At 39.5% G+C, this 22,663-nt stretch overlaps 4 protein-coding genes across 5 annotated transcripts in view; 2 read left to right on the top strand and 2 right to left on the bottom strand.

The window, feature by feature from the left end:
• ST13 (ST13 Hsp70 interacting protein) overlaps positions 1 to 2,267 on the bottom strand; it is a 33,102-nt gene extending 30,835 nt beyond the window's left edge. Inside the window, exon 1 of the mRNA XM_082740025.1 lies at positions 1,689 to 2,267. Coding sequence (XP_082596151.1) covers positions 1,689 to 1,798 — 110 coding nt within the window. The 5' untranslated portion in view covers positions 1,799 to 2,267. The remainder of the gene's footprint in view (positions 1 to 1,688) is intronic.
• Positions 1 to 22,663, top strand: part of L3MBTL2 (L3MBTL histone methyl-lysine binding protein 2) — a 529,035-nt gene that overhangs the window by 146,618 nt on the left and 359,754 nt on the right. The gene's annotated exons all lie outside the window — the stretch shown is intronic.
• Positions 2,322 to 22,663, top strand: part of XPNPEP3 (X-prolyl aminopeptidase 3) — a 73,870-nt gene continuing 53,528 nt past the window's right edge. Inside the window, exons 1-3 of one of the 2 annotated variants that reach the window (XM_082740012.1) lie at positions 2,403 to 2,493; positions 19,081 to 19,197; positions 20,161 to 20,308. Coding sequence is in view for 1 of the 2 variants with exons in the window: in XM_082740011.1 (XP_082596137.1) it covers positions 2,430 to 2,493; positions 19,081 to 19,197 (181 nt within the window). In the remaining variant the exon portion in view is untranslated. Of the gene's footprint in view, positions 2,494 to 19,080; positions 19,198 to 20,160; positions 20,309 to 22,663 lie in introns of both variants that reach the window. The other variant, XM_082740011.1, reaches the window with a different exon arrangement.
• Positions 8,853 to 11,430, bottom strand: DNAJB7 (DnaJ heat shock protein family (Hsp40) member B7). Its single transcript, XM_082740041.1, has one exon. The coding sequence runs from the start codon at positions 9,781 to 9,783 to the stop codon at positions 8,863 to 8,865; it is 921 nt and encodes a 306-aa protein (XP_082596167.1). The 5' UTR covers positions 9,784 to 11,430; the 3' UTR covers positions 8,853 to 8,862.

The following is a 22,663-nucleotide window of genomic DNA, read 5'->3' as shown; positions in this document are numbered from 1 at the left end:
CAAACAAACAAAAACCCAAAAACATAAGTACTTTCCAGAAATAACATTGATAATATTTTCCAAGCCTTAAACTGGAATTCTCTAGATAGCCACAATCACTCCAGCCCAAGCTATACTGTTCTTTGATTTGTTTCAGCTTTTTCTTCATAGCTCCCTTTTTCCTCCCCAGCAGTGGAACAAAATATTGTATATACTCAGTATAATGTTGAGTCTTGGCATCAACCATTTCTTCCAGTGGTATACACACCCAGCTTTACCTGGAATATTATAAACAACGGCTCTTTCCTACGATGGATAAAAAAGATTAAAAACATACAAATATCTAAAGTGATGCATTTGTATTATCAAGTTATTCAAGAGGAAAAAACCGACTGAAATCCAGGCCTAACCTCCTAGTCCTGAAATCAGCATCTCGTAGGTTTTCCATCTTTGTAGATTACAAAAAGAGTATTCTTGTTAACTACCAAAAACAGTTTTTAAGGTACTGCAGTAATTATAAGTGATATCAGAATTTAACATTTATAACATATGCAAAATCTTACCATAGTTAGCAAACTAGTGGAGGAAAAAAACTGAGAAACTTCTTAGAGGAAAAAAACACCACGACATACAACGTTGTCAGATTGTAACTTAAGTTTCTTCCTTAGAAGAGTTTGTTGAAAAAAATATTCTTCAAATTATCTGGTCATCAGGGGTTCACTTTCCCCTATAAAAATATCACTAAAATAAAAAGATCGCTGTTTCCAGTAGTACCTCTAAAGAGTCACATTGCTTTGCATTGTCGTTATCACCACGAGGTGCGATTTGTGTATCATTTAAATTCCTTACTAGTAGTGATGTTTTTAAAAAAAAAAAAACGGTCTCGGGGAAGATTTCCCTTTCTCTCTTAAATTCTCTCCAAATATGAAAAATATTAGTCTCTATCATACAGTAAATATCAAAACAAATTTCTGTATTTATTCACCTCACTAAATAAACTGCACTTACACGGTTTCCTAGCACCTGGCACAATGCCTATGCAATTAATTCCGTGCACGTAGCCAGGTACTCTAGATTTAAGGACAAGAAGAACAGATCATGGTAATATGCTGGTCCTTGAAAAATCATTTTTCTTCAAGTGTTCAGTGTAATGGCACCGCTACTACCGAGGTACCAATAAATGATTCCCAAAATAATTCTACGCAGTAAGGACCGCTGTAAATCCAAAGTTAATCTAATAATTGCCATTTTATTAGAACTCGTATAGCAAATTATTATTAAAACGCTATTTAAAGACGTAATGCGTAAAAGCGCTGTTGTGTCATTGCGACCTAAGCAGGACACGGTATTTCAAGAAAAACAACTCCACGCGAAAACGAAATCTTGCAGCTGCCCACCCCCACCACGTCTACAGGACTCAAGCCCATGCAATCCTCTGCATTTCTATTTTGCCCAAGACACACCCCTGACGACCTCAGGGTGAGGGAACCCAGCTGTGCCTCCACCTTCCCCACCTCTGTACTATCTAAGCTTTTCAATCCTCCATTAGCCCCCGAAGTCGCCGCCAGGAGAGAACCACGAACAGGCGGCGACTCCGCAGGCCCTCCCGGCGGAGCTCCCCGCCCGTCCACCCCACGCAGGCTCCGGCCCAGCTCCCCCCTCCAGCCGTCCCTCTTCCCACCCCCAACGGTCCTCGGCCCAGGTCTCACCTCTCCACCCACTCCCGCAGGAAACGCATTTCCTCGGTGTGCAGAACGCTCGGATCCTGCTTACACATTTTCACGAAAGCCCGAAGCTCGCTCACTTTGCGGGGGTCCATGGTCCAGAGGCAGTGGCAGGCGGCAGGCGCGGCTGGGGTTGCGACCCGATTCCAGGCGCGGGTACTAGCTCAGCGTGATCGTGTAGAAGGGGGCGGCTGCCGCGAGGCAGAACAGACTAGAACCTCCCCGGCGCTGGCTCCGCCTACCCAACGGTCTCGTGACCCCGGGTCCTTCGCCCGTCCATTCCTAATCCTCCGCCTCTGCCCCTGCGCACTTCCTAGAACCTTCTAGAAGTGTGGCTGTTCACGCTGCTGCCTGCCTCCTTACACATGCTTTCTTATATTCTAAATCTGAGCGACTTCTCTGAATCAATCCCCCCACTTGGTGCTTTCAAGGACACGGGAAATATCAGCCCCTGCAGGGAATCATTTTAGAATCAGACGTTCTGTGCGTGTGGGAATTAAGTGGAGCGCGACGACAGGACAGCAAACAGGCCCTCCGCCAGGAGCGTCCGTCACAGGCCTGGGCGTGACGTCATCATTCAGCGCCGCGTGGAAGGAAAGCCCGGCGAGCGCTACTGGCCGGAAGGGGAGGGGCGCTTGGCTTGGTTTCCCGGCGACGCAATCCTGTGGACCGCCGCTTCTCCGGCTGTTTTCCTCTTTTGCTTCCTGCCGCGTGAGCGAGGACGTCATGCTTTGGTTACTCTCAGCAACTAAGGTGGTTCCCGCCGTAGCAAGCGCCCGCTGTCTCTCAGGTTAGACTCATCTACGGTGTCCCCTCCGGGGCTTGCTGTCTGAGAAACTTGAGGCGCCCCAAAGGGATTCAAGTTGGTCTCAGGCGATCCCTGTTTCGGCGGACCCTTCCCCGGCTGGGGCCTCCACTCCCAAACCCTTTGTATGCTCCTTGGATTTCTTCTTTACCTGCTGCTTCTGGAAAAGGGTGGGCCCTGTGTTCTCCCTTCCGTGAGGTATTCTGGGAAGCCGGAATGACTGCGGAGAGAAAAGTGTGTGCCATCCCCCAGAGGGGCTGTCTTCAAAGTTACTTGGACTCCTAGAAGTTGTGTCAGTTTTCACTTGCGTAGATAACAAAGTGTCTCACGTCAAGTAGCTTATGTTTTTGTTCGGTTACCTTGAAATGCTTTTTTCGTGTTTTCGTGGCTCCAGCATGTACAAGAAACATGTTTAGTAACACAAATCCCTTGAGCATTTCCTCTCGGAAGAGATAGTGCTTGGAAATACTCCCGGGGCTTTTTAATGTCTGAAGCCCCGTTCGTAAAGGCAAGATGAAGGAGTCCAGGAATAATGGGGGCCATTCTTTTAGGGTGTACTTTGGCGAACAATTAATCTGGTGAACATAAACCTCGATCAGTGAAAGCTGAGTCAACTTTGCGGGCGGACCGGCCATTGGATCGTATTTCAGGGTTTTGGCTAATAGGTGACCAATGTGTAAACCAGAGCATACGGTATTTGACATCAAATCTATGTCTTGGCGTGTATTTCTTACATTGATCTGCTTTAATGAAAGTGGGATGGTAATTACAAGATTTGTTTTTCCTGTAAAAAATAATCACTGTCTAGTGCACAGAATTTGCTTTTTGGTTCTAATAAGTAAGTGGCAGAAAGCTGTCCTCCATAGGATTAGGTAAATAGATACGTAGCTGGTGTTAATCATATAAGCCATAACCTATGATTTAGAGCTGGTACCATCTTTTGCTTGTGACTTTTTTTTTTTTTAATTGAGATTTTGTGGAAAACTTTATTAATGGGAGGTTTGGGTTTTTGTTTTTGGTGTTTTTTTTAGGATTTTATTTATTTAAGAAAGCGCGCACAAGCAGAGGGAACAACAGTGGGAGAGGGAGAAGCAGGCTCCCCGCTGAGCAGTGAGCCAGATGTGGGGCTCAATCCCAGGACCCTGGGATCATAATGAGCCACCCAAGTGCCCATGAAAGTTTAACACTAGATACTGGATTATACATGCCAAGATCTTTCAAAAATATATTCATTATGGTTCATTTTGTCTTAAAGCAATAAGTAGATTAAACCACTTCCTAACATTAACACTACAGTATATATATATAGGAGTGTTGAATAGGTGATCTGCTTGGATCTTCACAAGTGGATTAAGTTTGGGCAGTTATCCTCATTATTAAGTAGATTAAACCACTTCCTAACATTAACACTACAGTATATATATATAGGAGTGTTGAATAGGTGATCTGCTTGGATCTTCACAAGTGGATTAAGTTCGGGCAGTTATCCTCATTTTACTGAACTGAAACCAACATAGGATCACAAGTTGCAAGTCAGCAGTTTTAGTTGTATAATTGCTATCTTGTTCTTTTTCTGTAATACCACCATTGGGTCTTAACTTTGGCTTAGTAGAGTCCTTTTGGAACCTTTTATTGAGCCAAAAAGAATGTTCTCTTAATTAAATAACTTTTTTTTTTAAGATTTTATTTATTTTATTTGACAGAGAGAGAGATCACAAGTAGGCAGAGAGGCAGGCAGAGACAGAGGGGGAAGCAGGCTCCCTGCTGAGCAGAGGGCCCGATGCGGGGCTCGATCCCAGGACACTGAGATCATGACCTGAGCTGAAGGCAGCGGCTTTAATCCACTAAGCCACCCAGGCGCCCTTTAAATAACTTTTTAATAGACATTTTGGATGAATCTCCACTTCCCTGGAGTTGCTGTCTTATCAGGATGATAGACAAGCAATAGATAAATGACAGTATAGCAATAGAGTCTAACAGAGTCTTGACTCAAGTGGCAAGGGGGCTCAAGAAAGGCAGTGATGGGTCTTTAAAAATGTCATTTAGGGACTTTACTAAGTTTCAGAATTTGAAAATTCTACTGTCTTGAGATGCCCATAAATAGAGCTTTGCATGCCTATATGTGCTCTTGGTTGCTGTTCTTTAGAAAAACGCTTCAGTGCAGAGTATTGAGTACAATAGGAAGCTTTGTCATCTGTGAAAGGCATGCAATCCTAAAGTGAAAACATTGACTAAAGAATAAGTTTTTTAAAAGCCTGTTTGCAGTTAATTCATTCAGTAAACATTAAACACCACATGTGAGGATGGAGCATAGTTTCTACCATCATGGGAGGCAAAAAGCAAGTAATTGTAATATAACATACTAAATTTAGTGGCAGTGGTAGGGAGAAAGAAAAAGTGAGATGTTTCCTGGCAGCAGGGAGGGGGCCAAGAGGAAATGTGCATGTGCCCTTAAACATTTGGAGACCTTGAGACTTGAAAAAGGCTTTTATCAAGCAGACTATGGAGTAATTGAGCCATCCTGCCAGAGGGAGCATATGGAAAGGCACGGAATGAAGCTTCTCAATCATCAGTAAGCCTGGAAGAGCCTTTTTGAAATATGTTCTTAGGTAGGTAGTAGGTATTACACCAAAATGGTTCTGTAGTCAGGTAAGTTTGGGGAGTGTTGCATTTCGTCATGCCCATACTAGGCTAATTCTATGTCTCCCAAGAAAGAAAGGTATTTGGCAGTAATTTGCAAACAGTATTTGACCACGGGGCCCTTTTTCTGTAGTGAGTCTTGAACTGGTAACTCTTGGAACACCCTTTGGAAAATTTTGGGCTCAACATAAGGTGTAGGAAGAAGTGATTAAAAAACCAAGCTAGGAAGAAAAGCTGGTGGCTGGCTCATGAAAGGTCTTGTATATTCCCATTCCTCTAGGTAGTGGGAAACCATGAGATGATTGTAATCTATTGAGTAAGATTAAATTTGAATTTTTAGTTATCTGTTAAAAAGAGTGGAAAATGGACTAGAGGGCATGTTGTTCCTTGCATTTTTAAATTTTCAGACACTGGTTTTTGGTTTTGTTGTTGGAATTTTTTTTTCTTTTTTTTTTTTTGCAGCTCGCAATAGTCCCAGATACATGTCTGATAAACTTTACTACGTAACACATTTTATAAAAGTAACATTTATTATACTTCAAGCTTTTATGACTTTATTTTCTAAAAATAAGTTTTGTTCACTTTTTACTTTGTAAGATTTTCATTTATGTGGGGGGGGGGGTGGGAGGAGACTCCCCACTGAGCAGGGAGCCCTACATGGGGCTTGGTCCCAGGGCTCTGAGATTATGACCTGAGTCAAGGCAGATGCTTAACTAACTGAGCCACCTAGGTGCCCCCTCAAAAGAAGTTAATGCAAATCGTTCCCAGTCCCTCCTATAGAATTTCCTCTCCACCTACCAACTAGAAATCAAAGAAAATTAAGTGATAGCTCACATTTTACTATAGCAGTCTTTAAAGAGTAGATGTTATAATCTTTTGTGGTTTCTAGATTTGTTATATTGCTATATGCCACTGAACTGTATTTTGCCAAAGGTGATTGGGTATTAATTTTGCTATATTTGTTTACATCTTTCAGTCACATTAAAATTTGCAGTCATTACATTTCTAAGAGATGAAAGTTTAATAAAATATGATCAGTAGATTGCTAAAAAAAAGGAATATGCAGGATGCAAGTCAATCCAAGAAATTGTTTTTGGTTAATAAAAAAGGAATATACTGGATGCAAGTCCATCCAAGAAATTATTTTCAGTTAATAAATTCAGGAATCTCAAACGTAGCACACCCAAAACTTAACACCTGCAGTCCTATCTCAGGTAATGGCAGAGCTCTTCTCTTAGTTACTAAAGCCAAAAACTTGGACTCCTGTCATGCCCAATATTCAGCCTATCAGTAAATTCTGCTTGGCCCTTTAGACTATCCAGAATTTGATCACTACCACTCTTGCCTCCACCATCCTGGACCAAGCTATTAAAATATTCTACTGGACTAGTACTGGATTCTAGCAGTAGCCTGATTTCCCTGCTTCTACATCTGCTTACTTTGAGTCTTTTCTTAATGACAACAGCCAGGGGTGCCTGGGTGGCTCAGTGGGTTGAGTGTCCAATTCTTGATCTTGGCTCAGCTCATGAGCCCTGTGTCTGACTCCACACTCAGTGGGGAGTCAGCTTGAGAGTCTCCAACCCCCTCTGCCCCTCCCCCTGCTAAAATAGATGAATCATTAAAAAACAACAACAAAACCACAACAGCCAGAGTGGGCCTGTTTAAATGTATCAGATATCAGTCACTCTTCTGTGTAGAGCCTCCAGTGGCTTCCTGTCAAAACCATAACAGAGTCCAAACTGTGATCTAGCAGTCCCTGCATAATCTGACCTCCTGTTACCTTTCTAACTTCATCTTCTTGTTCTCTTTATTTTTTTTTTAAAGATTTTATTTATTTATTTATTTGACAAAGAGAGATCACAAGCAGGCATAGAGGCAGGTAGAGGGAGAGAGAGGAGGAAGCAGGCTCCCTGCTGAGCAGAGAGCCCGATGTGGGACTCGATCCCAGAACCCTGAGATCATGACCTGAGCCGAAGGCAGCAGCTTAACCCACTGAGCCACCCAGGTGCCCTTCTTGTTCTCTTTAATTGTTCACAGTGATCACAGTAAGGAGGGTCAAACACACCTTACACATCTAACCTTAGAGACATTTCACTTGCTTTTCCTTTTGAAATTTTCTTTGACCTCATATGCCCATGGTTAACTCCTTTACTTTCTTTACACCTTTACTCAGATGTTAACCATCATTTTTCTGTGCCTATCTTAACTACAGTTTCAACCCTTGTATTCCAGAACTTCTGTAACCTTTTATTTTGTTTTCTTTAGCACCTATGACTAACATCATATTTTACTTAATATTTGCTTATTGTCTTTGCCCAGTTTGTAAGCTCTGTGACAGCTAATATTTTGGGTGTTTTGTTCATTACTGTGTCCCAAGTACTGACAAATAGTAGGTACTCAAAAAACACCATTGAATGAATGAAAGAATGAATAAAAATCATATATTTTGAAAATAATAGCAATATATTTTGAAAATTAGGGGAAGCTAAGAAGTAATTGTATTGAAATTAAACTAAGTTCATTTAAAATAAGCAAATGTCTGCAAACATTTAGCTAAGACCACTTGCTCAAAGTCTGATACATCAGTAACTAATTTTTCTCCCATCATAACCTGAAATTATAGTGGCTAAAGTTGGTGTTTTAGAGTAATGTCTCTGTAGAGCATGTGTACATAGTATATAGTAAAAAAGAAAACAGAAAGCTTCCTGTCCGGAGCAATTCACTGTAGGCCCAGCATACATGAAATAGCCTCATTGCTTTGAGAAATCCAGGATAAGTGTAGTATTTTTTTAATTTGTGGAAAAATACACATAACATAAAATTTACCATGTTAATCATTTTTAAATATACATTGTGAAACTGATTTCTAGAACTTTATCATCTTGAAATCTGAAACTAGACCCATTAACACACTTCTCCCTCCCTCGTTCTGATAACCACGATTCTACTTTGTTTTTATGAATTTCTTACCTCATGTAAGTAGAATCATAAGGATTTGTCTTTATGACTAGCTTATTTCACTTACCATAATATTTCATATTTTATCCATGTAACATGTAACCCATGTAGCATGTAACAGGATTTCCTTTTTAAGGTTGAATAGTATTTCACCATATGTATGTTTATTCATCCATTAATTGGTATTTGGGTTGCTTCCACCTCTTGGCTATTGTGAATAAGTTCTGTAAACATGGGGGTGCAAATATAATTCTGGCTATTTTTAACTTAAAATATTTTATTCTTTAATTTTTATTTATAATATATTTAAGTTATGTGTCAAATGCTGTATCACTCTATTGGAGAAAATTCATTTCATGAATAACTTTATGGTCTGAATCTGTGTATCTTAATAAATTTTTAGCTCCAAGTGCTATACATATTTCAGAAGTTTGCATAGTAGTTTCAAATAGATGAAAAGAATGGGCCTGTAAACTCTGCTGAAAAAGACTCTGTGATTTGTAAATGTTTAGCTCAAAGAAAAGTAAAATGGTATTTGCCCATTTTCCGAATTCTTTTAATCACTGTCACCACAAACTCATCTTTTTCTAACATACCTAATCCAAACAGCCTTTGATCAAATGTCCACAATGCTGCTAAACATGTTAAAAGCATAATCTTAATATAGTATTAAATGTTACATACAAAACTGATTAACCAAAACACACACAGTCGTGTTCAATTGTTGTATGAACATAATGTGTCTGTAGAATCAATTTAACGATTGTTTTTAGTTGACTTCTTCTGCACGGCTTTAGGCTTTTTTTTTTCCCTCTTACCATCTTCTTTGAATCCTGCTGAGAGCATAGAGGGATTCCAGCTGCTGGTGACCCAATATACATCTTGTTCATCATTATCCACAAAAGTATATTGAGTTACTTGTTTGAGGCTATGGGACTTTGGTGAGTAATTGTTAAATGACTTTCTTCTCCAGCTGCATTCTTCTGCAAAGCCTTCTTCATCTTCCACACCATTTATAAGGAAGGAGTTCAACTCAACATCATCAACTTCTATTTCTTGATCGTTCTCAGTAATTCTCTGTGTGTTTGTATTTCTATTACCAGTCTTATCTGAAGCTGTAACAGATACGTAGTTGCTTATCCCACTTTCATCGAATGCCAGGGAGGAGAATGAATTAAGGCCCTTGTGGCCCAGTGAACCATAGGATGTATATCCTGTATCATATGAAGAAAATCTCTCAAAAACTGGATATTGACTTGAGGTAGCAAAAAAGGATCTTGTATCTTTACTTCCACAGGAGCTTCTTGGACTATTTAAAAGTTCCTCAAGTGAGTCTTCAAAGAAATGAAATGAAAATGTTTCCCTTTCATCAAAAATTTCTGTAAAGACATCATCTGCCTTACAGAATGTGAAGCCATAGTCAAAAGAATCATCGAAGTGACTTCTGCCTCTGCCATTTAATCCTTCTTGGCCATATTTATCATAAATGTCCCTTTTTTCATTATTTGATAATACCGCATATGCCTCAGCTACTTCTTTGAATTTTCTCTCAGCTTCTTCTTTATTTTCTGGATTTTTATCAGGGTGCCATTTGAGTGCCACTTTACGATAAGCCTTTTTAATGTCCTCAGGTGAAGCATATCTCTGCACTCCTAGAACTTCATAGTAATCCACCATGTTTTAGCAGATTGTAGGGAAGGGGTGTTCTGGGTCTGAGTAAGGAGAACCGTAGTTTCTTTTCAGCTCAAGCTCTCCTGGTGGTAGTGTTAGAAGTAGTGACTGCAAATAGGTACATTTTTACATTGAAGACAATGTTACTACCATGGACACTGCTAGGAGACATTAGGATACTGATTATGTGGCAAGTGGAGTTACAAGCTTATGTCAGAGAGGGTTTGCATTATGGTGTCATTCTGGGGTTGGGGGTGGGATGAGATCTTCCAAGTAGAGCTTGTCCACAGTCATACCAGACCATCCTGACCCTCTAGACTATTTCTCCTATAGTCTCCTGGAAGCCTCAGACAATGCCTCATAAATTAGAGGGACCTGTTGTTGATGATCACAGCGTGCCCCTTACATAATATGACCTTTAGGCTACTGAGCCTTAATAACTAATTTCCCAGTTCTTTGGTTTTGAAAAATGAAATTGAACTAGGTAGAAAAGTATTCAAATAGATGACATTTTTGTTTATTTCAAACAAGAGGCAGTTCAATAGGAAATAAACTTGATTACAGTATAATAAGGACTGTAGGGAGAAGCACTGGATGGATGCTAAGCAGTCCTGAGAGACACCTAGCCCAGACTTGGGCTGTTTCAGGGAAGGCTTCCTGAAGTAGCATTATAGACAAGCTTTCTGCATGCCAGTATTGAATGACTTGAGATGATGGTGTCTATCCACCTCCAAGTTTACTACTTAAAAACATGAAATTACAGATTTTGAAAAGTGTACACTTATATATTCAGTATATAATTATTGAAAGCCTACTTTGAGACACGATTTTAACCACTGATGTTAATAGAAGTAAGAAATTCTGATATTTACGGTTTATGTTATAATGTAATATAAATAATAAAAAAGAAAAATAAAATAATGGGAGATAATGTGATATGTGCTCCCCCTCAAAAAAAAAAAAATGGTAGCGTGAGTGGGGAAAAGAGTTACATCAGACTGATTTTCAACTTTCTACAGTATACCAGTCTACATGTATGTATGTGTGAATGGCATACATGTGATTATATTTGCCTGCTGTTGAAAATAACAACAATAATGGTAATACTGAACATTATTTGAGCACCATCTTTAGGTCAAATACTATACCAAGTGACTTACACACAGTTTCTCATGTTATTGTTAATAGCATTCCAGCAAAATAAATACTTTGTGCCCATAAGAAACCTGAGGCTCTTAAAGATAAATTTGTCTAAGGCTACCTAGCTTATTAGTGAAGAATCTGATATTTGAATTTGAATCTATCTGATTCTAAATTCTACTCTTTGTACTCTGTTGCATTTCTTGGACCAGGATTTAAGAGTTCAGGTTCTAGACATTCTACAAATATGTGTTAAGAACCTGTGATACAGATAGGAGTTAGAAAATAGAACATTCTGCTCTCAAGGAATTTATGTAATTGGAAGAAACACTGAAACTCTAATTTCAATAGAGTGTGAGGCTATTACACAAGGATTTACTTCTCTCATTATTCCTCCTCCCTTGATGTCTCATCCTTTCTAGCTGCTGTGCCATTTTCTCTAATCTCTTTACAATAAAACTCAAAACTATTGTCTCTGGTTGATGATTCTGCTTTCGTCTATCCTATTTTCTTGGCACATTCCAGGCTGGCTTCTACTTTTTTCCTCCCAGTCTTAACTGAGTTATAATTGACATATATGTTTAAGGAGTACAGTTTACTGATTTGATAAATGTATACATTGTGAAATGATTACCAAAAGACGTTTTCGTTATCATCCATTAGTTCACATAGTTACAATTTTATTCTTGTGTTAAGAACCTTTTTTTTTTTCCCCAAGTAAACTCGGTGCCCAGTGTGGGGCTTGAACTCACAATGCCAAGATCAAGAGTCTCATGCTCTACTGATTGAGCCAGCCAGGCACCCTGTTTTTCTTGTGATAAGAACTTTTTAGATTTTTAGCAATTTTCAAATATGCAGTGAAGAATCATTAACTATGGTTGCTATGTGGTACATGACAGCCCTACAACTTGTTACAAGTTTATACTTTTTGACCACCTTTACCCATTTTGGCTTCTGTCTTCTACATTCTGCTAAAACTTCTTGTCCCGGTCTCCATTGACTTCTGTGTTGCCAAATCCAGTAGTCATCCTTTTGGCCTCCTTGTATTTTGCAGCACTTGACACGGAGGAGCCCTTCCCTTTATTAAGACACTTGACTTCCTAAATACCACAGTCCTCTAGTTTTTCCTCCTTTCTCCTGTGCTTTCCCTTCTTATACTAAAATAGTCACTACATTTGATCTACACACTCTTGGTAGGTAATATCCAGTCCTAAGGCTTTAGATACTACTTAATGTGCTCATGAAATCTTAATTTATACATCTAGCCTGTTATTTTACCCTTTGGACTTCAGATTGCCTATTTGTACTCTTTTGGAATATCCAATAAGTGTCTCAGTCTTTGCCATTTCATTTAATGGTGCAATCATCTATCCTGTTGTTCAAGCCAAAAAACCTGAGAAACATCTTAATTTCTTTTTTATTCTGCATCTAATCAAAAGGCAGACTGGTTGACTTTTTTTTTTTTTTTAAGATTATTTATTTATTTATTTATTTGACAAATACAGATCACAAGTAGGCAGAAAAGCAGGCAGAGAGAGAGAGAGGGAAGCAGGCTCCCCGCTGAGCAGAGAGCCCGACGCGGGGCTTGATCCCAGGACCCTAGGATCATGACCCGAGCTGAAGGCAGAGGCTTCAACCCACTGAGCCATCCAGGCGCCCCAGACTGGTTGACTTTTGACCTTCAAAATATATCCCAGGCTAATCACTGGGAAATAAAGTCAAATAACAAATAATCTCTTCCTTCCAAAAGTTTATAATAAACTGGCAAACTAATTAAGAATTATGCACAGCATCACAGGTATTAAAACAGAATTAAGTATGGGAGCATTGAGGAGGGGCAGTTGCATCAGCATCACCAAGGTTGGGGAATTAGAAGGCTTCCTAGAGGAAGAGATGTTTGAGCTCCTGGAAGCAGGTAGAAGCCATTTTAGACAAGAGAACTGTGTTTTCAAAGGTAAATACTGTTACAGTACAGACTAGTTAGCTGGGGCCTTCAAGTGTGGCTGCTGTAATGTTTTTTTGAGGATTACTGGCTGGAGGAATGGACAGGGACCAGATCATGAAGGGTGCTAAGCTAGGGTGTAAAGTGCATTCTGAAAGAACATTCTAGGTTTGTAGTGCTCGTCTGAGAAGCTGGAAAGTTAAAGACATCCTGAATTTAAACCTGAGTTAGTTGATGATGCCTTTGAGGACACTGAGGCAAAGGACTACAAGGATCACTGTGGAAGTAGTATAGTTATAGAGGATGAATTAAAGAAAGACAGGATCCAAGAAAGGCAGATCAATTAGGGGACATATTCCAGGTGAACCAAAGAGGGTCTATACTAAGAAAATGGCCCTACTTTGAAAGGAATTGGATTTTAGAAATAAGACTCAACCATACCAGTTTTGCTACCAACTAATTACGTAATTAACGTTTGGGCAAAAAACCCTATTTAGGGACACCTGGGTGGCTCAGTTGGTTAAGCTGCTGCCTTTGGCTCAGGTCATGATCCCAGAGCCCTGGGGTCAAGTCCCACATCGGGCTCCTTGCTCAGTGGGGAGCCTGCTTCTCTCTCTGCCTTTGCCTGCCTCTCTGCCTGCTTGTGTGTACTCTCTCTCTTTCTCTCTTTCTCTCTCTGGCAAATAAATAAAATCTTTAAAAAAAAAAAAAACCTGCTTTCTTAAATGTAGGTAAAAGTATTGTTAATTTGCGTCCGTTAGACTTAAGCTGACTGTGCTAGGAAGTGGTCTAAAATAGACGGATTGGGTATTCTGCTTTGTCCTCTTAAGGTTAAAAAAGAGAATTTGTTAACTTTTTACATTCAATCGTTTTGTTGCCAAAACAGTACTATAGACTATGTAGTCCAGTGGGCTCTACAAATAGATTGTTCAAATTCTAGTTCTTTCTCAGTGATTCTTCATCTTGGGCAAGTTTCTTAACCTTCATGTGTATCTTTTTTCCCTTATCTTTAAATGATCAGTATTGTAATAGCATCTACGTCAGACACACATGCTACTATTTGTATAAAGAAGGGGATACTAATACACAGATGGGATTTCAACAAAAAAGTGATAATAATTGCTGTCTCAAGGAAAGAGTGCAGGGTAACTTGGGGACAAATGTGGGAGGAAAGCTTTTCCCTGTAAATCATTTCTATATCTTTTGAGCTTTGATCCATATGAACATGTTACCCGTTCAGAACTTAGTTAAAAATTTAGAATTGTACTTATTTCACACAGCTATAAAGGATAGCTACTACATGTAGCATCCTTAGAATACCTTTTGCAATATAATAAACAGTGAATGTTGGCTGTCATCATGATCATTATTATCAGTGATGCTAGGATTTGGAGGTATTAAATACACTGGGCCTCTACCGTCTCTTGTAATAAGGAAAAGTGGAGCTGCATCCTATATTCTGTGAGCTTTGATTAGGACAAAAGTTGGCTGGGGCACCTGGGTGGCTCAGTCAGTCGGTTAAGTGTCTGCCTTCCGCTCAGGTCCTGATCCCAGGGTCCTGAGCTCAAGACCAACGTTGTTGGGCTTCCTGCTCAACAGGGAAGTCTGTTTCTCCCTCTCCCTTTGCCCCTCCCCATGCTTGTGCGTGTGTGCATGTGTACGCACTCATGCGTGCGCTCTCTCTCTAATAAATCTTTCAAAAAGGTTTGCTTACAGTTGAAGAAAGCTTGGTCGTTATACTAAATTCCTCATTGTATTCCTTTTCTTCATAATACTCCTTCACAGTCAATTCACCAGCACAGTCTTGTATATTGACAACCCAACCCATTATCATCTCCTCCTCCTGCCTTCTCTCCTTTCAAGAAACACAAAGATCAAGGAGCAAATCACTAAAAATTAAAGTGGGCCAAAAGCTATTATGTGTTGAGGAAGGTGGTGTGGGTTTTTCTTCTAAGAGTTTATTTATTTGATCGGCAGAGATCACAAGTCGGCCCAGAGGCAGGCAGAAAGTGAGAGGGAGGCAGGCTCCCCACTGAGCAGAGAGCCCAATGGGGGGCTTGATCCCAGGACCCTGAGATCATGACCTGAGCCTAAGGCAGAGGCTTTAACCCACTGAGCCACCCAGGCGCCCCAGGAAGGTCATTTCTATAGGTGTTTGCAAGTAACACTGTAGGAAATGTGATGTTTCTCTTAAATAAATAAATAAAATATTAAAAAAAAATTACTGAGCACCCTCACATCCCTACTCCTCCTGAACTAGAGCTTCCCTCAGTGTGGAGATAGAGCATTTTAGTGCAGTGGTTTCCAATGGCAAGTTGTAATCTTAGTAGGTCACGGTATTAGTTTCCTGAGGCCGCCATAACAAATAACCACAAACTTGGTGGCTGAAAATAACAGAATTCTCTCACAGCTCTGGAGGCCAGAGGTCTGAAATCAAGTGTCAGCAGGGCTGTATGCCTTCCAAAGGCTCTAGGAAAGGATCTGTTCTTTTCCTCCTCAGCTCCTGGTGACTGTAGGTGTTCTTGGGCATGTCTGCCTCCATGGTCCCATTACTTCCTCCTCTTCTGCTTTCTCATCTGTCTGATCTCTCTCTGCATCTCTCTTACAAGAGCGCTTGTCACTGAATTGAGGACATACCCAGGTGATAAAGGATGATCTCATTTCAAGATCCTAATTACATCTGCAAAGACACCATTTCCAAGTAAATTAAGATGGGAACATATCTTTCAGGGGCAAAACCATCCCAGAAATTGCAGTAATAAAATCATTGTAGTGTACTGAGAAACTTTTTAATGGAGTAGGGTAGGCAAATATAGAAGGAATAGTATTTAGTGAAGTTTTTCTTAAAGATTTTATGTACTTATTGGAGTGAGTGGGGGGAGAAGCAGAGAGAGGGGAATAAGCAGACTCCACACTGAGCGTGGAGACCAACGCCAGGCTCCACCCCATGACTCCAAGTTCATGACCTGAGCTGAAATCAAGAATCAGACACTTAGCCAACTGAGCCACCCAGGCATCCCTAGTGAAATTTTTATATATATCATATTTATATGTCTGTCTATACTAGGTTCCATGTAAAATATATTTCTTATTGTGAATCTTGGTTTTAAAAGGTTGAAATCCACTGTCTGCTATAACCGCATTTCACAGGTAAAGAAATAATGCAGAGGAATTACGTAACGTCAAGATCACCTAAATGATAGAATTAGCACTTTACTGTACCATGCTACCTTTAACTCTTTGTCTTAGATTGCCTTTCAGAGTGCATAATTATTTTCTTCATTTGTCTCTATATTTAACTAATCTTTTCCTTTTTTTACTTCTTACTATGAAAATTTCAAACATGCCGGTAGATAGAGTAGTATATAATGGACTCCCATGTACCCGTCACCCAGCTTCAGCAGTTACCAACTCCTGACCACTCTTCTTTCATCTTCTCCCCAATCCATCCCACTCCCATGTTATTTTGAGACAAATCCCAGATTGTATCACTTCATCAGTAAATATTTCCATATTTACCATATTTAACATAACCATAGGGGCTCCTGGGTGGCTCATTCGGTTAAGCATCTGCCTTTGGCTCAGGTCATGATCCCAGGGTTCTGGGATTGAGCCCCACATGGGGCTCTCTGCTCAGCGAGGAGCCTGTTTCTCCCCATCTCTGCCGTTCCCCGTGCTTGTGCATGCACTCCCTCTTCCCCACCCCCAAATAAATAAATAAATAATTTAAAAAAATAACCACAACACTATCATCACACCTTAAAGAAGTAAGCATTACTTCCATAATACCATCAGATATGCGATTATTATCCAGATTTCCAATTTTTTCATAGATGTAGTAAACAGTATGAGTGGATACTTGTTTTACAATTTGTTGCTTGAATCAGAATCCATATAAGGTTTACATATTATAATTGACTGATAATAATTTTTAAGGTTTTTTTAATCTATAAGTTCCTATTTCCATCTCTTACCTGCCATAAAATTTATGTGGAAGAAACAGAATTGTTTGTCCTGTAGTGTTTCCCACATCAGGACTTGGTTGATGCATCCCTATGTTGTCCTCTAGCAAGTTCCTCTGCCCTATGTATTTCTGTAAATCACTTGCCTCATCTTTGTTAAGCCTTCAATGTATATAGACTGGGCATATTCCCCAGTGGGTATTCTGTACATTTTCTAAAGCTAGATGCCAGGAAATACTTGTTTTTCCTTTTTCCCATTTTTCACTATTCTTAACTGTATTTTCACACTGCCTAGAAACCTTTACCATTTTGTCTTTTTAATCATCCAACAAGCTATAATTTTTTTCAATAATCCTCTGTAAATTTAACATTTAAGACTCCTAACTCACTAAATGTGTGTTCCTCATTCATACCACATAGTCCCTACAAAAACCTTGAACTTGATCGAGACATCACCTCCTCCTGTTGTAGCAATTGTATGTTCATGAGGAGATTATATAGTAGTTTGTGTTGTTGAGATCAACAGAGAAGACCTACTAAGCAACAGGGTGGAGGGATAAGAGCAAAGATTTTGGAGTTTAATAAACTTAGGTTTGGGGGTGCCTGGGTGGCTCAGTCAGTTGAGCGTCTGCTTTCGGCCCAGGTCATGATCTCCAGGTCCTGGCATCAAGCCCCGCATAAGGGTCCCTGCTGGGTGGGGAGTCTGCTTCGCCCTCTGCCGCTCCCCCTGCTGGTGCACTGGCCCACATGCTCTCTCTTTCTCTCTCAAATAATACCTAAACAAAAAAAACCTAGGTTTGAATTTCAGCTTCCCCAGTGATGTGTAACATGGCACAGATTACTACTTTGAGTCCAATTCCTTGTTTGTAAAAAAGCAATGATGATGGCAGTTAAAATCTTAATTCTGTAATTTGGTATACATACAAAGGCTTTAATGGTCTGACCCTTACCTTTATAATCTTTTCATCTTTCTCCAGCAACCCACGGACCTGAAATGCTCTTTTCCCCCCTGGACATACACACACACACACATACACACACACATACACACAAGGGCCTTTTATGGACTTCTCTCTTGTAATCTCATTTATAACACATTCCAGACCCATTTCTCTTTCAACTGACTGATTTTTTTTTTAAGCTTTTATCTTTAGACAAACCATAAGAGACTCTTAATCTCACAAAACAAACTGAGGGTCGCCAGCGGGAGGGAGGGTAGGGAGAGGGTGGTGGGGTTTATGGACATTGGGAAAGGTATGTGCAATGAAGTGTGTAAACCTGCTGATTCATAGACCTGTACCCCTGGGACTAATAATACATTATATGTTAATTAAAAAATAAAAAATTATTTTTCAAGAAGATTTTATCTTTAAGTAATCTCTACACCCAATATGGGGCTCTTACAACCTGTAGATCAAGTCGCATGCTCTACCAATGGAGCCACCCAGGTGCCCTTCACTTGACTAATTCTTACTCAGAGTAGGCATCCCCTGCTTCTGCCGTCCCACACCAACACCTTTTGTGTGCTTCTCTGTATTCCCCAGAGCACTGTGTGCCTATCTTTGTCTTTGTACCGACCCCACAACATTGTATTAGTCTCTCTGCTCTCAGAAAAGTTTGTGAATGACTATACCATGGTGTTTGCCATATAGTGTTTCAGTGTGGTTTTGTCTCACCTCCACTAGACTGTATATTCTTTAAAGACCACAGTCCTCATTCTTAACATTTTTTTCTACCATGTGTTCTATCACATGCTTAAATCTTGTTGAATATATGCTAATAATAGTGTTTGTCGTATACCAGGATTAAACATTTTTCATACATGATTTAATCTAGCTCTAACATTTCCGAGGTTAAATGAGAGAACATGTGTATATTTTCTCATACTTAACATATTCTAAGTAAAAATGTTAATTCTCTTTTTCTGAAATTTAGGACACAGCTTCATAACTATCTCTGTGAAATACCCCTACCCCTTCCTTGCTTTTGTTTGTTGCCTTTTGTTCCCATAGCCCTATGTTCATGCCATAGTCATACTCTGTGTATATGTACCTCTGTTATACTGCAGTAGACTGAAGTTGCTAAGGGTAAAAATTACCTCATTTCTATATTCCTAGGGCCCAGCACAGTCCCTGACTGGTACAGAGGATGGGCCATGTAAATGTTTGAAGAAGATCCAGCTGCTGGAGAGAGATAAATGTATACATATAGTGAGGACTTTCTAGATTATTGTTCCATTTCATTTTATTTTTCCTTCAGGATGCATGTTGTGTTCTCAGCGAAGGTACTCCCTCCAGCCCATCCCAGAGAGGAGAATTCCAAACCGATACTTAGGCCAGCCCAGCCCCTTTACACACCCACACCTCCTCAGACCAGGTAAGCCCTTTAAATTGTTACTAACTGACTCTCTTTTTAGATGCTCCCCTTAGAACTGTGCTATCCAATAGAATTTTTTGCAGTGATGTAAATGTTCCAGATCTGTGCTGCCCAGTACAGTATGTACCAGCCACAAGTGGTTATTGCATACTTACAGTATTGCTAATGTAACTGAAGAACTTAATGCTTTATTTTACCTTTATTTTAGTTAATTTTAGACTTAAAAAGGCACATGCGGCTGCTTGTACTATGTTGATGGCACTATCTAGAGTAATAAATACAATAAGCCTTAAAATTCAAAATTACCAGTGAAAAGTATGTATTTTGGGATATTTTAAAAGAAAAGTTACATTACTTTCTAAGATAGGTGCTAGATCAAGTGATTAATTCCCTGTGAGCTGCTATGTTAAAGACATTTTAGAAAACATTTTTCTGGGGCACCCAGCTGGCTCAGTCTGTGGAGCAATAGACTTTTGATCTCAGCATTATGAGTTCAAGCCCCATGTTGGGCATGGAGCCTACTTTTAAAAAAAAGAAAGAAAGAAAGAAAACATGGTTTTTTTGAGAGTACTAAGTGGTCATTTCATTTAACAAAAATCTTGCTAAGTAGATTATATTACATTTCCACATTTGATTTTCACAGCTTTGAGAAGTGATAACAGTGATAAAAAGGTAGTTAAAAGGTGAACTGTGTAGCTTTGTGCAGTGACAGTATCGTAGCCAATGAGGTTTATCCAAGGTGTGATTATTGCTAATTAAAAGGTGAACTGTGGGTAATGAAACCATTCCAAAGAGGTAGGTAGGGAAAAACCAAATGCTTTGTAGAAAAAGCAGTCAGATTTTCAAGGGAAATTAATTGTTGCTTCTGCCATGCAAAGTTAAATCTGTATTTGCTATGAAAGTATATAGACTAATAATCTATATTGCCTTTAGAAATGTTCCTCTTTCGCTGTCTGTACTCAGTGAATGATACCAGTGTGTCTCTCAGTGAGGGCTTCCTTTTGCTGATTCTTCCTCAGACTGGAATTTCTGCTGGGAAATCGGCTGAGACTCAGGAAATGCAGCTCACCACTGAAATACACAAGAAATCAGAGTTTTTCAAAGCTGTAAGGTAAGCTTACTCGCATTCCAGTTAGTATTAAGTATTTCTCTAACCTATCAACCTACCTGTAGTCTCATTTTTTTTAAAAAGTAGAATTGACATTGAGTTTTACCAGCTTTGAAAATTACTGATTTCTCGTGGTGAGATATTTTTACATGGTGAGCTGCATTTTCTAGGCCTTGAAACTAGTAATCATATGGTCAAGATAATGGCCCCAGTATTTAAATTGTTTGCTGTGTATGTTATGTGCATGATAACTGTATAAAAATGATTGTAAATAAATATACACACATATATATTCATAAATGTATTATGTTCATATCAGCTATGGGAGGAAAAGAGATGTCTGTCATAATTTTGACTCTTCTGGACATAGGGTTTTAGACATTGGACTAAAAAGGAATAGAAGTAGATGGAATTTTAAGACAGAATCATCAGTGTTAAACCAGGTATACAGTTTTTGGAGGCAAAAACTATGTAAGTGTCCAAAGTATTAATCGCTTGTCTTTCTCTATGTAGATAGACATGGAAGTGTTAAAATGATTGTGGTGTGGAGAAAGAGTAAATTATTGAGAAAAAATAAAAGGCATATAATATATATTTTTAAAATTTCTTTCACAGAGGTAGTCAGTCTGTTAGTTTTGAGTATAAAATTATATCATCTCTTACTTGGTTTGCTTCAGAAAGTTTCATGTTTGGCCTGTTTTCCCAGTGCTTATAAGTACTTAAAACTTCTGGAACATATCTCAGTCCTTTCTGTAATTATTATTTTTTTTTTAAAGATTTTATTTATTTATTTGACAGAGATCACAAGTAGGCAGAGTCAGGCAGAGAGAGAGAGGAGGAAGCAGGCTCCCTGCTGAGCTGAGAGCCCGAGGCTGGACTCGATCCCAGGACCCTGAGATCATGACCTGAGCCGAAGGCAGAGGCTTTAACCCACTGAGCCACCCAGGCGCCCCCTTTCTGTAATTATTATACAAGGCCCATATATATTAGTAGAAATGTTAGAGAATACAGGTAAAAATATTTTTTTAAAAAATCACTTAAAATTCCACCATTCATAGAAAACCACTGTTAAGGTTTTGGTGTATGTATCTTTCTGGACTTATTTTTTTATATAGAAGTATGTGTGTCTGTGTGTGTGTATACACATGTGTGTACTTTGTATACTGATCAATTATTTCTTAAAAATAAATTCTTAGAAACGAAATTACTGGATCAGCTCTTTCTGAATTTTGGGGAGCTGTTTCCTTTGGATTTTTCCTGGCCATATCCACCCAAGTTTCCTGAAGCAAAAGTAACCTAGAAAATATTCAGCAAAATGGCTCAGATAAAGGAATTCTGTTTTGGTGTGCTACTACTGCTTGAGATGGAAATAAAAAATCAGACTGACTTTCTCAAGGTCTCCTAGTGATTTCTAAAACTTACTTCTTTAAATTATGTATGTGTGAATTTACTTAGTTATTTTTGAGTAATCTCTAGGCCCAACATGGGGCTTGAACTCGTAACCCCAAGATCAAGAGTCACATGCTCTACTGCCTGAGCCAGCCAGGCACCCCCAATTTCTTCTTTTTTACATTGCCATCCCAGTGCTGAGGACTAAGTTTGTAGAGACAGAAAATGTCATTTCATCCTCCTGATCACTAATATGCCTGCCACTTACCACCCAAACAGGGAAAAAGTGATTCTATGCAGGAGCTATATGATGTTATAAACTGTGAGTCTACTTTTTATAGTATCTGTGCAGATAGATAGTTACATAGTTCCCAGACATTGCCACAGGAGTAACGCTGTCATCAGGAGAACAGCAAGGTGTTCAACTCACATAAACACTGCAGTTTATCAGAGAATAGGAAGAATTACTGCCTAATAAAGCATTATTTCCAAGAAACTGTATTTCTAACATTGTTACATTCTTGGGCACAATTAATCTTGCAATATGTGATATAGTTCATAGCTCTTTAAGAAAGGGCTGTTCAGGGGCGCCTGGGTGGCTCAGTGGGTTAAAGCCTCTGCCTTCTGCTCAGGTCCTGGGATCGAGCCCCTCGTCACTGCTCCACAGGGAGCCTGCCTCCCCGCCGCCTGCCTCTCTGCCTATTTGTGATCTCTGTCTGTCATATAAATAAAATCATTTTTTTTATTTTATTTATTTACATAAATAAAATCTTTTTTTTAACTTTTTCTTTTTTATTTTATTTATTTGACAGAGAGAGATCACAAGTAGGTAGAGAGGCAGGCAGAGAGAGAGGAGGAAGCAGGCTCCCTGCGGAGCAGAGAGCCCGACACAGGGCTCGATCCCAGGACCCTGGGATCATGACCTGAGCAGAAGGCAGTGGCTTAACCCACTGAGCCACCCAGGTGCCC

The sequence above is a fragment of the Mustela nivalis genome, assembly GCF_964662115.1.
Source record: "Mustela nivalis genome assembly, chromosome: 7".
Taxonomy (NCBI): domain Eukaryota; kingdom Metazoa; phylum Chordata; class Mammalia; order Carnivora; family Mustelidae; genus Mustela; species Mustela nivalis.
The sequence above is the reverse complement of the archived record's forward strand: the minus strand, read 5'-3'. Positions and strand labels throughout refer to the sequence as shown.